Consider the following 13,975-nt stretch of genomic DNA (forward strand, 5'->3'; position numbering starts at 1 on the left):
TGGATCAAGATAAGTCCTTAAAAAGGCAGTGACCTAATTCAATAGACTAGTCGGGGGCTACATTGCTTCCCCATTATCTCTAACACAGTACAATGTTAATGAAATTATATCAGTTGGATCATATCATTCGAATCTACTTTCTTTACTCACTCCCTGAATCACTTTGAAATTAACATTGTAATTGTTGTCTTGTTGTCAGTAAAGCGTCTCTTATATCTTTTAATTGGGGGGCATGCCGGCTGGGCTTAGTGACAGGAAAGACGGCTCAGGTGTCAGACTGACCCAGGTTTGCAATCCTGGTCCACAGTTCACTAGCTGTAAGACACTGAGCAAATAACCCCTGTGAGCCCCAGTGTCCTACCTCTAAAATGGGGCAATGATTATAATGCTACACCACGTAGGTTTGCTATGAGGATTAAATAAGTCGTTGCAGCAAAGCAGCTAGCCCAGGCCTGATCCTCAGGGTGCTCCCCAAATGCTGAGGATGAAGGTTTAGCAAGAAGCAGTGGTTTGGTGAAGGCAGGTTTCCTCTCTCCGCCTGCTGGAGCATGCCCAAGAAATTCACTCTGAGCACAAATGCGAATTTCTTCAACAAAGGTTAACAAATCCTTTCTTTGCCTTGTCCCGGAACATGGGACTGGAGTTACGCAGGACTAGAGAGCTCGTTTATCTCACCCACTGGATGCCCCAGCCAATGAACACTCGGTTGGGAGTCATTCATGCTCCGCCTGGAGGCCTCCCGGAGAGGAAGGCCCAGTGGAAAAAGCTGGAATTTGGGCTCCAACGTGTTTTGGCGGAATTCTCAGCTTCGCTGAGTCTCAAACTTTTCGTGGATAAGATGGGGACAAGAGGCTTACTTACAATTATTGTGATCATGAGTAAGATAATTAAAAAGCTAGCAAAGTGGGTGGCACCACGTAAGCTTTCAATAAAGGGACATTTTGCATTGGGACTATTATTCCTAACTTTGACTGAGGTAGGTTGACCCAGGGCAGAGTGACCGTGGCCGCTAGAGAGATCTTCCTTACTTACATTTGCCCCGAAACTCCTTCCCCGTGACTTCGGAACATGGGGCTGAGGCGTTCCCTGCGCTGGACCAGTCTGTTTCTCAAAACACGCTGGCCCACTCGGTCCCAGGATAATCCCAGATTTCTCCAGCCTGGCTTCCCAGGATCTTGGAAGCTATGCTCATTTTCCCAAATTGGGATGCAAACTCATTAAGAACCTAGCTCTTGGGTTTCTGCTGAATTTCAAATGCGGTTAGCTGTCACCTAGTCCTTGTCATTTACAGATCTCAGTCCGAGAAAATCTGACACACATGGGCTCCCAGGAGAATCTATTCATGGGGTGAAAGCTCTTCACACAAGAATTCTTTTTTTTTTTTTCAATAAAAATATACCTTTCTTTAAATATTAAATGCCTCTTTCCCTATGGCGCTCAAAATAAGATTTGGCTGATGAAAATTAGGTTGGCATGTACCTTTGGAAGAAGAAAGCCTCTGAGTGAAAGTAGGAAAACATACAAGGTTTTTTTTAATTCATCAAATATGTGTTGAGCACCACTGTATGCCTTGTACTGGACCAGGCATGTGGGAGGTACAGTCAGGCGGGCCCATTCCCACCTTTGGTCCTCCTCCAGAATCCCTCCACACACCACACAGAATTCCCTGAGGAACAGCTTACACATCCCTCATCAGCAGCACTGGGTAGACAAAATCATCTTTTAAATGCACGATGAGCGCTGGTTCTGATTTGGGGGGGAGATCAGGGAATTCGAGGTTTTGTCTAGCCCATATATTTTTGGATGCTCAGGCACCTAAAATATCAGAAAGTCAGATACTCTTCTCTTGGAAAAGGAGCCATAGAGACAGTGAAAAGAGTAAAAAAGGACAACGTGAAGTCGGTGATGCCGACATATTTTCCCACTCGACACGTCTGGAAGCTGTAAACGCAGGGGCAGCAACGTGGCTTAGAAAGTCAGCTCGACTTGGATTAGAATCTCCACTCCCTCTCTCACCAGCCGGGCGACTTTGGTCAAGGCTCCATACCTCTCTGGGCTTCCATTTCACATTTGTGAGAATAGAAATAATACTGGGCACTTTTCAGCATGATTGCAAAGCTTCTCCACGAGCTAATGCACAGAGAGCACTGAGAACTAGATCTGGGACCCAAAAGGTACTAAATAAAAGAATTAGAACAGTAAATATTTATATTCTACTAATAACATAAATAATAACCTCGTTTTAACTCCTAACAACTTTCTTTTCTGTTTTAGCTCCAGCTCCTTTTTGGCTTTTGATTCCTGTTAAATATATTTCGTTCTAAACAACTGGTTTACCTCTGTCTTCACACCAGAACTGGGTTGTTTGGGTCCACAGACCCGAAGTCTGTGGAAGGGGCCCCTGTGGCAGAAAGAAAGGTGTCCTGCACCGAGGGGGTGACCCGACTCTGCCGCCCCAGGCTCATGCTGAGTGGCTCCAATTCTTGGTTTGACCCGCATCCAGCCTGTAACTGTGTCGGTTATTTCAAGTTGGGCTGGTCCGGACAACGACGGGGTCTCCCAGGGCTCTGCAAGAGCAGAAATGCCCTCGGATGCCATTCCCAGGGGCCCCAGGGGCCATCCTAGGGGCTCTACCAATTCCCACGAGCCCCCAGCAAAGAGAGGGTGTGGATGCAAGGCCAAGCTGGCCGGCTGCCCCTGTCCTGTGGGTGAGCATCAGATTCATTGCTAGGGGCTGACACTTCTGAAATTTTCCCATGAAAAAGAATGAAAGTTATCAGATTGCATTTCTAACCAAAATGAATCCAATTTTTACCCTTTACTGGGCAGGGATGAAGACAGACTTAATCTCCACAAAGCCTAGGTTAATGAACACAATTTTCCATTAAATTTCAAAACCAAACAACCAAACACTTGGCAAATATTTGGTGACTTTAGGGTGCACAGATCTTCGGAATCCAAGCTCCGTGGGTGGGCTATGGTCAGAACTGTCTGTTAGGGTGCCCCTTGGCAGGACTCAGATGATAGACTGGTCCAGGGTCCTACATCCCATCTGTCCTTCTGAATAGACCCAAAGAGTCTCATGGCTCGTGATCGAGAACAGAAATGAGTGATATTAAGTGCCTAGCTGATGCTGTTCCTCGGGACTCCGGCGAGATCCGGCAAGACTTGCGGTGAATTGGACAGGCTTGGGTTTTGTCAGAATCTTTGGAGATGGGCACTTTGTCTGGAGTGTATGCCGCATGGGATATTCGGGTAGATGGAGGCAGGACAGGGGGCCAAGGATCTGGACCAGGATAGTTAGAAGTCAGTGAGAAGTGGATGAAGAAGGCTCAAGTGTGGGCCTCAGAGGGCTGGCTGGTTTGCAATCGCTGGGCCAGGCCCCGAGCCCTGTGTTTTGTGTCTGCCTAATTGGCAATTTCTGAGAAGTCAGGGTAGGACTCTAAGTCAGCAAAGATATCGTTGGGATTCCTACAACTCAGGTTGCAGAAGCAAGCATTAATCCATAGGACCTGGCGGGAGAAGCCGGGCCCATCGGGACATTGGAAGGAGACATGGATGGTCTTGGACTTGTAGGGGATGCAGCACCTGCTGTCCGTGCAGACCCCACAGTACTTCGGCCGGTAGGAGCGTGTGCTGATGCACCCGGCGAGGTTGAAGTTCATGGGTGCCTCTGGCTGGTACACGGCCAAACACTTCTTCCCTTCCTGCAGAAAAGGTGGTTGCAGCTGGGTTGCTCAGAGGATGAAGAGCCACCATCCTCCCCACCAAGCCCTCAGTTCTCCGTCTGCACTCACCATGTGGGACCACTCCACCTTTCCTTCAGGTCTGTGGCTCCTTCAAGCTGGGAAGGACCTCCCCAAACACAGCAAGGCCCAGCCACACTATGCAGGACTAACTGTGGACCTCTCAGGGAATTGTGTCATGGGGGGGTCCCCACAACCCCAGTGTCCTCTTGCCTACATTTCCTCGCCAATGCCCGAGACTCAGTCACCAACAGAGAATGCCCGTGTTGCTTTTCCAGCCCACCCAACACCCCAGCTCGTGACTAGCAGACCCATCCCGGGGCTCCGTGACTGGGGGGATGCACTTTCCCCCAACCTGTTCCTCCTCCATTCCACCTCCAGCCTCTCGCACATACCCTCCTCACCTAACTTGTCCAACCAGAGTGTGTTCTGTCTCTCCGCTGGGATGTGGGCCGGTCAAGAGCAGGGTCCTTTCTAGGACTCTACAGTCCAAGTCTGTGCTTGGTACACAGTAGGCACTCACAAAGCTCATTGCGGGAATGGCTCTACTATGGACCGGTGCCATGCCGGAACAGGGAGGGTGGTGGTACAGAGCCAGGCTCCGTGGGGGCTGAGGCGTATACGGTTTGAGAAACCATCTGAGGTTCATAATTGTAAAACCAAACTTGGGTGGGAAGTGTGAACCAGCAGCGAGGACTTGAGACATTGGTGTAGATCCTCGAGAGCCCCAGGCAGTCACCAGCTGAGGACCTTTGCTCCTGTTTCTCCTGCTGCTGGTAGCCTTTCCATCCATGCTCTCAGCGATACCACATCGGCTGAGTGCCTACTGTGTACCGACCCCCAAGTACAGGAAAGCCAGCATGGCCAAGGTCACTGATCAGACAGGGAGAAGAAGAGAGAAGGGGAGAAGGAGAAGGACGAGGTGGAAGGATCCTGTTGGTCAGCACGGAGATCATGGGAGCAGGGGCGGAGGACAGCCAGCGAGGAGGATCTGGGGGTTCTGAGTTGCCTTGTCTATGAGGCCCCCCTCTCCTCAGCAACCCCAAGACATTATCAGTGCTCCAAAAATGGAGTCAGTGCTGAGTTTTTCTTTTCTTTTTTTTTCTTTTCCGGGCAAGGCAGATGACCAATCCTAAGATGGAAGTGAGGAGGCCTCGAGAGAGGCCAATCAGACTCATTTCTAACTGCGGTGACCTACTCTATCCCAGATCCTTTGTTTTAAGGATCTTAGACTCTGCAAGCTGGAGGAGATGCCTGAGACCAACCCCATGTTTTACTGATGAGGGGCCTGGGGCTCCAAGACATAGAGAGCGGCCCCCGTCACGTGCAGCGAGCAATAGACGGGCACTGAGCCCCCACTGTCCTGAGCCCTGTTTCCAGCTCCCCGACTGCCCAGCATGGCTGTCATGCCTGTGCCGGGGGCCGTGTGGGCTGGAACAGGAGCAGAGGGGGAGCGGCAGTCAGCGAGGGCCCTCCCTGTTACCACGCATCTTCCCATTTCACAAAGGGCCCCCGCAAGGAAGTCCAGCGGCCAGGCTTGAAGCAGGCTCGACTGTCTGCAAGTCCAACACGGCTCCCCCTTCCCCGCCCCCGTGAGGCCGACTGACCTTGATGTGTGGACGGATGTCCACGTCACAGGGCCGCAGGCTGCACAGGCGGCTCTCTTGCTCAGGCCAGCAGTGGCTGTTGACATTGGAGATGCGGCTGGAGACCCCCAGGCCGCAGGTGGTAGAGCAGGGGCTCCAAGGGCTCGTGTAGGTGAGGCAGTTCCTGTGCCACGACTCCATCTCACCCGTGGCTGCTGGGGATAGGGACCAGACCGCCCATGAATTTCCAGCTGCTGGCAGCCCCTCTCTTCCTCCTGAACCTCCAAGGGGAGGAGGGGAGGGCTGTCGACCCCCAGCCGGAAAGGGCAAGTCCACTTCTAACCATCATGGGTCCCCTGGCAAAGGAGGACCCGTTCTGAGCTCCTATAGTTCTCCGGAGGAAAGACCATCTTTACAGACAGGTGGACCGGAGTGCAAATCCTACCATCCTATTCAACTACCTATAAGCTATCGGGTTCCAGATAATTCCCTCCGGGTCTCAGTGTCCTCACTGGAACAGCCTTCCATGGCTGGTGTGACAATGAGAGGACCTGTTGACTGAGTATATATCAGGCATCTGCAAGGCGCTGGGATTTGAAGAATGGAGGGTAATGGCCCTGTCCCTGCAGAGGTCAAGTTTAGATGGAGGAAATCAGAGGGAGCGTCTATACGCTGGTGCCTGATATCTAAGCCAGGTGATGCTGAGAGCAGAGTGGATAAGGACACACACAGCCATGTCCCCTGGGTTCAACTCTGAGCAAAGCCACTCAGTAGCTGAACTTCCATAACGCCCACCTCCTGCCTCCGTCTCCCCACCTGCAAGCGGGGTTTGGCGATAGCATCTTCCTCCCAGGGCTGTGGATCGGAAGACACATTCATACCTGTGAAAGCCAGGAGCCATCCCTGGCTCAGTAAATGTGAGCTCGTATGGTTTCTTGACTGTTAACTACACAAGTCTTGTCTGGCTCTATTTTTTATTTTTTCTTTTCTAAACTTTTTTTTTTTTTAATTTCTTTTCAGCGTAACAGTATTCATGTTTTTTGCACCACACCCAGTGCTCCATGCCCTCTCTAATACCCACCACCTGGTTCCCCCAACCTCCCACCCTCCGCCCCTTCAAAACCCTCAGGTGGTTTTTCAGAACAATTAACATGGAGGCCATGGGGAGATGGAGAGGAGAAGGGAGTTGAGGGAAATTGGAAGGGGAGGTGAACCATGAGAGACTATGGACTATGGACTTGTCTGGCTCTCTTAATGTATGAATCGCAGCATCTAGAACGTGGCGAGTAGTCTCTGAGTAATGGAAAAATGGACGGAGCTTGAGACGGAGGCAGATAAAAAGCCAGGAAGATAGAAGATGGATCCCACAGAAAGACCATGAAGAGGACGTCAGTCAGTCCAGCCCTGACACACGCACATGCACCCAGCAGGTGGGTACTCACGGGAAGCCAAGAAAGGGACAGGCAGAGGGAGAGAGGAGGAGGGACAGACGGTAGGGTACAGGAGAGAGGGAGGGAGGGGGGAAGGAGAGGGAGACAGCGTGCTTTGCATAGTTTATGGGGGAGAACAGGAAGGGGCAGGAAAGGAATAAAAGAATGGGGGAGGGGCAGAGAGTGGGAAAGGGAAATGTAGGAAAGAAGAGACCCTAATGGAGTTGGAAGGTGGGAGGAAGGGGAAGGGGCAGTGCTGGATACCCACTCCCACCAAGGTAACAGGCGTGCAGGGAATAGGGCTGGATGAAGGCAGGAATGAATGCGTGAGAGAGGGGAGCTTTGAGAGACTTGAGAGATGGAAGAAAACAAGGAGAAACATTTGAGGACAGAGGAGAGTGGGGCTGGGATGAGCGAGGTGTGAGCTCAGAGGAGGGAGGTGGAGGGAAGGATTTGCCTGGGAGGATAAAAGGGCTTTGGTTTCTGGGTCACCCACAAGCAGGCGGGGGCCCTGCTTGTACTGGGTCAGAACGGGGTCACTGGGCCACATACAATGGGCAGACAGACACTGCCCCACCCCCAGTGACCCATGTGTAGCTCTGCCAGTTGGGGAGTGTGGTGGGCCAGCTTCCCCTGCCACCTCCTCCTTGGACATGGGACGGCCTCTTCATGGGGCTGGCTCAGACCCTGGGAGCCACCCCAAACCCCTCCAGAGAGACTGTGCACCCCTGAAGGGCGGGGAGGGCAGGATCACCCTCTTCCCCCGCCCAGGCATAGCCACTTAGGGTACACAGCTTGGTGGCGGGTCTCCATCGCCTGGGCTGGTCCCCTCGCACCCCAGCTTTCCAGGGTGTTCTCTGGGACACCTTCTTCACTTGGCTCCTGCAAAACCTCTTTCTCCTGTTTTCATCCTGCCTGTTAGATTTGTCTTTCTCAGCTTTCTTCTCTCCCTCGCCTTAAATGGTGGTATCTCCAGGGCCACATGTGTGGTTCTCCCCCAGACAATTGGGTGCCCCAGGGTACAAACAGCAATGTCTGGAGGTATTGGGGGTTGTTGCTACTTGGGGGGGGTGAGGTAGAGGCCAGAAGTGCCACTAAACATCACACAGTGCACAGGGCAGGCCTCCCCACAAAGTCTCAGGTTCGAAATATCTGAACCCAGGCTGAGAAACGCTGCTCAGCACAGCCTCCTTGAACAATCTCATGCACTTAATAGCTTTTTAAAAAATTACCAGCACCCTCAGAACTCCTCTGGGCCATGCCAGCCTCAAACTCAAGCTGTTTCAAACAGTGCAATTCTTCATCCCCAATGTGTCCCTCTCATTTTCTCTCCCAGGTCACGATGAGCCCCGAGAGTCACTGTCTACCCCTCTCTTTCCTTCATTCCACAAAGTGGATTGAGGCCATGGCCTCAGGCTTACTTCTCACGCACCGTCTCTCACTTCTGTCCCTTCCTTGCCACTTCCACTTCCATTGCCCTAGCTCAGATCCTCATTGGCCCAACCATCCATCCATCCATCCATCTGCCCATCCATCCATCCATTTATCCATCCCTAAGACAACTATGGATTTGGTACCTGCTAAGAGTCTGGCATTGGGCTATTGCAGCAAGCAGTGGTAAAACCAGTGGGCTTGTCCCTGTCCTCCCTTTCCAGGACTTCCCTCTGGCCTGTGTACCTGGCTGCAGCCTCACCTGCCCATCTATCCTCCATTGTGAGGGAAGCCACCTACCCTCTCTCCTGCTCTTATACCTTGTATCCCTGCTTCTCCTCCTCGGGTGCTGCACACGCCCCAGTCTAATCTCTTCAGTAGGATAACAATGAATCCCACGGATCTGGCTTTGTTCTTGATAAAGCTCTTCCTCATTTTGTGTTGGGAGGACCTCACAGAACAGTTGGGACACATAGAGAAATAGGGTCGCAGAGGACAGGTGGCTTTGCCAAGGTCACACAGCTAGTGGGGCAGAGGTCTGGGGACTGGGAGTCATTGCACGTGCATGCCAATCATAGGGAGTCAGGGCCCCGCCCTCTCCTCCCCCTCCCCTCCCCCCTCCTATCACCACCCCCTCCTGCGCTCTGTCCTCCCACTCCTCGCACCCACCTAGAGCACCGGTGTGGCGCTGTGCTGTCTTGCGCGGCCTCCTGGCATCGTGGTCGCATACCCACTGCTGGCAGCAACGACCAGGGATGCTGACCCTCCGGGGACGATGGCACCAGAGGCGCGGGGGGCGCGCGCGCAGGCACAGGGGTGTGCAGCCCACTGCGCCATCCACACACGTGCAGTTGTACTTGCAGTTGGGCTGGAAGGACTGGCCATTGGTGTAGCGCACCCCATCCAGGACGCAGCCCACGCCGACCACCTCTGCAAACACATGTGCCGCTCGGGTCAGGCCCGCTGGGCATCGTGCCCTCATGGGGACACGGCCCGCCCCTGGACCTGGCCCCGACCCTGGGGAGTGCCCACCCTGGGGGCTGGCAGGCCGGCAAGGCAGGCAGGGCACAGCCAGCCCCCCTTCTCCCTCCCAGAGTGTGAGGTGCAACTCAGTCACCAGCCTTCAAGTGACCCTGGGGCCAGGCTGGCCGTGGTGAGAAGACGGAGTCTGGAAGACAGAGTCTGGTCGGGACTGGAACCTGTGCCACCTGTCCTGTCCCACCCATCCTGTCCCAGCACATGGCACAGAGCTGAGCACTGATGAAGACCTCTAGGGCCAGGGTTCTGAGGGGCCACGTGTAAAACCTATCATAACACTTGGGAACAAAGATCCTACTCATTCAAGGCAGGCATTTATGGAAGGTTCTGGGCTCTGGAGATACAGTGAACAAAATGGACAAAACCATGCCCTCATAGAGCTTCCCGTGCAGTGGGTGCCACTCAGGAAAGATGAAGAGATCATACAGAGAACTGAAGGCTACCAGTGTCAGGGAGAACAACGGAAAGGAGGGGTGGATGGGGTGGGAGGTAGTGGCTGATTAAGGCAGACCCCTTGCCTGTGTGATGCTGCTTCAGCAAAGGGGGAAGGAGGTAAGGAAGTTCGCTGGCACTGGTGTTGGTGGGGGGATCTTTTAGGGAGGGGGGGAAGAGACCTGGGAGGTTAGGGGGTAGCCAGAGATGAGGTGAGAGAGGTCTTCCTTGGTGGCTCAGAACTGTTAGCAGCTAGACGTGCAGTGTGTGCTCCGTAAGGAACTATTGAGTCAACTCATGCTTCACAAGAGCCCAGGAGCTACTGAACAGAACAGGAAGTACGGACAGTCAGGAGGCCACCCCTATAATCCAGGCTGGGGGTGGCCGTGCTCACACCCTGGAGGGACCGGGAGCTCAGCTTCTGGGTGTGTTTGAAAGGAATCGCAGCTGGATGAGATGTAAGGAGCAGAGGAGATGAGTCAAGAGACACTCCTCATCCATAACCTGAGCCCTGGCAGGGAAGCGAAGGATGCTCTGTCCTTGGAGGAGCTGGTTGTGGGGTGGGTGACCTCAAGAGTTTTTCCTTAGACATGAGGTCTGGTTACAGAAGCCTGGAGGGCGGGAGGGACCTGGGGCTGCTGGGCCTGGCCAGCGCTGCCCCCTGGATGCCATGTAGCCTTGAGGACAGTGTGTGAAAATACAAGCATAGGGCTCCCAGGCAGCAGGGGTATCCACCCAAGGAGGGCTAGTTTGGAATCCGAAGTCTGCCCAAAGCTCCGGCGTATCTTCCGAATTTGCTGGCAGGCGGTTGTTGATAGTAATAATCCCAGTATCTAACAGGAGTGCAGTGTTCCTAAGCTCTGTCTCTGTTCTTGGCCACCTGACTTGCTCTGTGACAGACTTTCACGCATTGCTGATTTCGTCCTATAAGGAAACACCACCCCATTTTCACATACAGCAAAACTGAGTCTCAGTGAAGTTGAGTCACGCTCCGAAGACGACACAGCTAGACACAGAGTCTCAGCGTGTGGGGATGCTGGCATGATGGCTGTTTGTCCTGGGAGGTGATCGTGCAGCGAGGAGGCCCAGAAGGAAAGGCACTACCGCTTGCAGGCCATCTGATCTTGTGCCAGGCACCATGATATGTTATCTCATTCAGTTCTCCCATTGACTTCACCAGGAGAGTTTTCTTTTCCCCATTTGATGGACAGGGAGGTCGAATGATTCATCAGCTCACGGTCACCCAGCTGGTGATGACAGAGCTTCACCTCGGTCCCCGGGGATCTGACTCCACAGCCCATTTCCTTCCACCAGACACCAGGAAAGGAGGGGAAATTGGAAAAAAAAACCAAACCAAGGCAAAACAAAACAAAGCAGAGGAAGCACTGGGTGAATCACTCATCCTTTTGTTCTGAGTCACACGCCGACCACGCCCTTGCTCTGGGAAGGTGTGAGCACACGTGTGTGCACATGTGTGAGCACGTTGGTGGATGGGGAAAAGGGAGTGGGCTGAAGCCTGGTCTCTGCCCCTGTTGGGGGAACTTTGGGTGGGCAGGCAAGGCAGTACCAGGTGCCCGGGAGCCCTTAACACAGTGACACCACCTGGGGAGATTTCAAAAATTCTGATGCCCACACCATGCCCCAGAATATGGGGGTGGACCCGGGACTTGATATTTTTGTAATTTTTTTGACTTCAATATTTTTTAAGATTTTATTTATTTATTTATCAGAGAGAGAGAGAGTGCACACAAGCAGAGGGAGCAGCAGGCAGAGAGAGAAGCAGGCTCTCCTCTGAGCAAGGAGCCCTATGTGGGACTTGATCTCAGGACCCTGGGATAATGACCTGAGCTGAAGTTGGACGCTCAACCGACTGAGCCACCCAGGCATCCCTGGCCTTTGATATTTTTTTAAAGATCTCCAGGTGAATTCAGTTTGTAGCCAAGATTGGGAACCACTGCTTCCAAAAGCTGCTCCCAGTCTCCTGGGAATTTGGGGCAGGTGGGGACAGTGGTGGTGCTGGTGGCCCTGAGCAGCCTGCCCACCATTGCCTAGAGTGAGAGTAGGGTAAACGACATGTATGGTGGCTGGACCCACAGCAGACTCTAATGCCCCCACATCGCTTACTTTTGAACTAATGGAAGGACCAGCTCCTGGTGAAACACCGTATCCTATGTAATCTCAGGCTTGCAAGTACCGGAGTAGTGTGGTGAGCCTTCCTCTTACCAAAGGACCTGTAGGAACTCAAATCCCTGGCTCCACCATTAAGGTCTTCACTTTCCTCCCTTCCCTAATGGACTGTCAGCTGCATGGGAGCAAGAACAGGGGATCATGCCATGTTGTAACCCAACTGTTGCATTAGCACCCACCTATTCATAACTGTGTGAATGAATCAAGGGTTGGAGGGATGGATGGATGGATGGATGGATGAATGGAAGGGAGGTGGGGTGAACCTTCATCTGTATTGGGCTACCATGTGTCAGGTTCTTGACATCCCAATCACACAAAGAAGTATTATTTGTCACATTTCCTTGATGACAAAACTAACACTTAAAAGGTTAAGTAGCTTGCCCAAGGTCACCATATCAGTTATGACGCTGGGATTCGAACTTAGATTGTCTATCTCTAAAGACCATGCATGAGCTGTCTACTCCTTTGCTCTGGAAGGAGACTGCCTCCTCCTCTGAGGATGACCATGGGCAAAGGTGAGATAATTTTTACAAGGGAAGGTTAAAACAAAGCAAGTAAAACAATGACCCAGAATAGCCGGTCATATTTGAGGTTTTAATGCAGTCCCTTGTTTACTCTCAACAATCGCATGAGGTTGGTTTGATCGAGCTCCTTACATGATGTGCCCAAGGTCACGTAGCTGGCAAATGGCAGAGCCAGGATTCAAAACCCAGTTCTGTCTGCCTGTAAACTGCATGATCCTTCCAGCAAACCACACTGCTTTCAGGCCTGGCCCAGCTGTATTAAATGCAGAGTAATGTTTGTACAACAAAAATAGCCAAAGAGTGTAATTCAGAGGTCACTCTGCCCATAGAAGTATTTAGTTTGGCCCACAGAATGTTTTGAACAAAAAAAAAAAAAGAAAAAACAAAACAAAACAAAAAAAAAACACTTTTTTTTTTTTTTTTTTGGAACGTGTTGCCAACATTTACAAAACATACACAAATCCGAACTTTTGGATTCTCTTGAAAATTGAGTAGACTAGACAAGACCAAGCTCACTTTTCTGCCTGGCCACAGTGTCTGGTGCCCAGGAGCAGAGACCCCTGGTAACCAAAGCTTGCGTTCACCAAGTTGCCATGATTCACCTTTCTCTGAGTTATATGTGTTGGTGTTGTGACTGCTCATTCTTATGACCTGTCTTTTCTCAGGCTAGTTACATGCACAGCTCCAAGTACAGGTTTAACCTGTCTTGGGGACCATCCAGTAGTTGAGTTGACCATTTGCCACAAGATTATCTGTGGGACTCTTCTTTCTCTTTCCCCCTCAGACCCTGCCTCCTCCTCCATCTTGCCTTAGGGTCTCTTGAACTCAGACACCGTGGCCGCCATTTCTAGGAAGATGTTTCGTAGAGCACTAGCGAGTTGTGTGTATGTGTACACACATACAGGCATGCAATGTGTGTATCTGTGAGTGTGCAGATGTGTGGTGGGGTGGGTGAGTGGTAAAAATCTACCTGGACAAAACAATTCCCTGTGCAAATAAGTTTCAAAAACAAGGGCTTCTTATATCTCCCAATTTTAGAATTTTGCAGTGGATGTGAACATTTAAAACCTCTCATAAATTGTGTAACTTTGTTTATTCCACTATCTGCAAACTTATATGATCAGGGAACCATTGGCAAGTCTAATACCTATTAAAATCTGTGGACCAGTTTTCTTTCTAGGTAAAAAGGAAAGGAAATACCTGGGGGCTCATGGTGAGGTGAAGCTAAGAAGCTATAGTGAGTGAAAGCAAGACCCAAGATACAAGGAGATACGTGTTATGGATGGGTTGGGAAGGTGGTTCTCCAAGCGTCTGGTGGAGAAGGGCAGGTGCGAGAGGCAGTTCCAAGGCCTGCACAATCTCTGGGTCCATGAGAGAATGTCTATGAAGACATGGTGCCAGACATCAGTACAGCTTTAGAGATTAGTAAGATCATAGTGAACTTACTTATCTTTTTAATGACCTTGAAGAACAGCTGTAAAGAAGGAAAGAAATGATGAGACAATCTCCGATAACAAAGGGATTTGAGTAGGAGGTCTCAGCCAGATTTCTTCACCTGGGTATGACGAGAGACTATATGACTTTCTATATGTATGAGCAGT

At 51.5% G+C, this 13,975-nt stretch overlaps 1 protein-coding gene across 1 annotated transcript in view; it reads right to left on the reverse strand.

The window, feature by feature from the left end:
* Positions 1–2,783: 2,783 nt before the first annotated feature.
* The window catches only part of CCN4 (cellular communication network factor 4), a 33,499-nt gene continuing 22,307 nt past the window's right edge, over positions 2,784–13,975 (reverse strand). The window contains exons 3-5 of the mRNA XM_032873494.1: positions 8,863–9,123; positions 5,354–5,547; positions 2,784–3,707 (exon numbers count right to left, since the gene is read on the reverse strand). Coding sequence (XP_032729385.1) covers positions 3,408–3,707; positions 5,354–5,547; positions 8,863–9,123 — 755 coding nt within the window. The 3' untranslated portion in view covers positions 2,784–3,407. The remainder of the gene's footprint in view (positions 3,708–5,353; positions 5,548–8,862; positions 9,124–13,975) is intronic.

This window comes from Lontra canadensis, unplaced genomic scaffold, assembly GCF_010015895.1.
Source record: "Lontra canadensis isolate GAN:19392208 unplaced genomic scaffold, GSC_riverotter_1.0 scaffold49, whole genome shotgun sequence".
Classification (NCBI taxonomy): Eukaryota; Metazoa; Chordata; class Mammalia; order Carnivora; family Mustelidae; genus Lontra; species Lontra canadensis.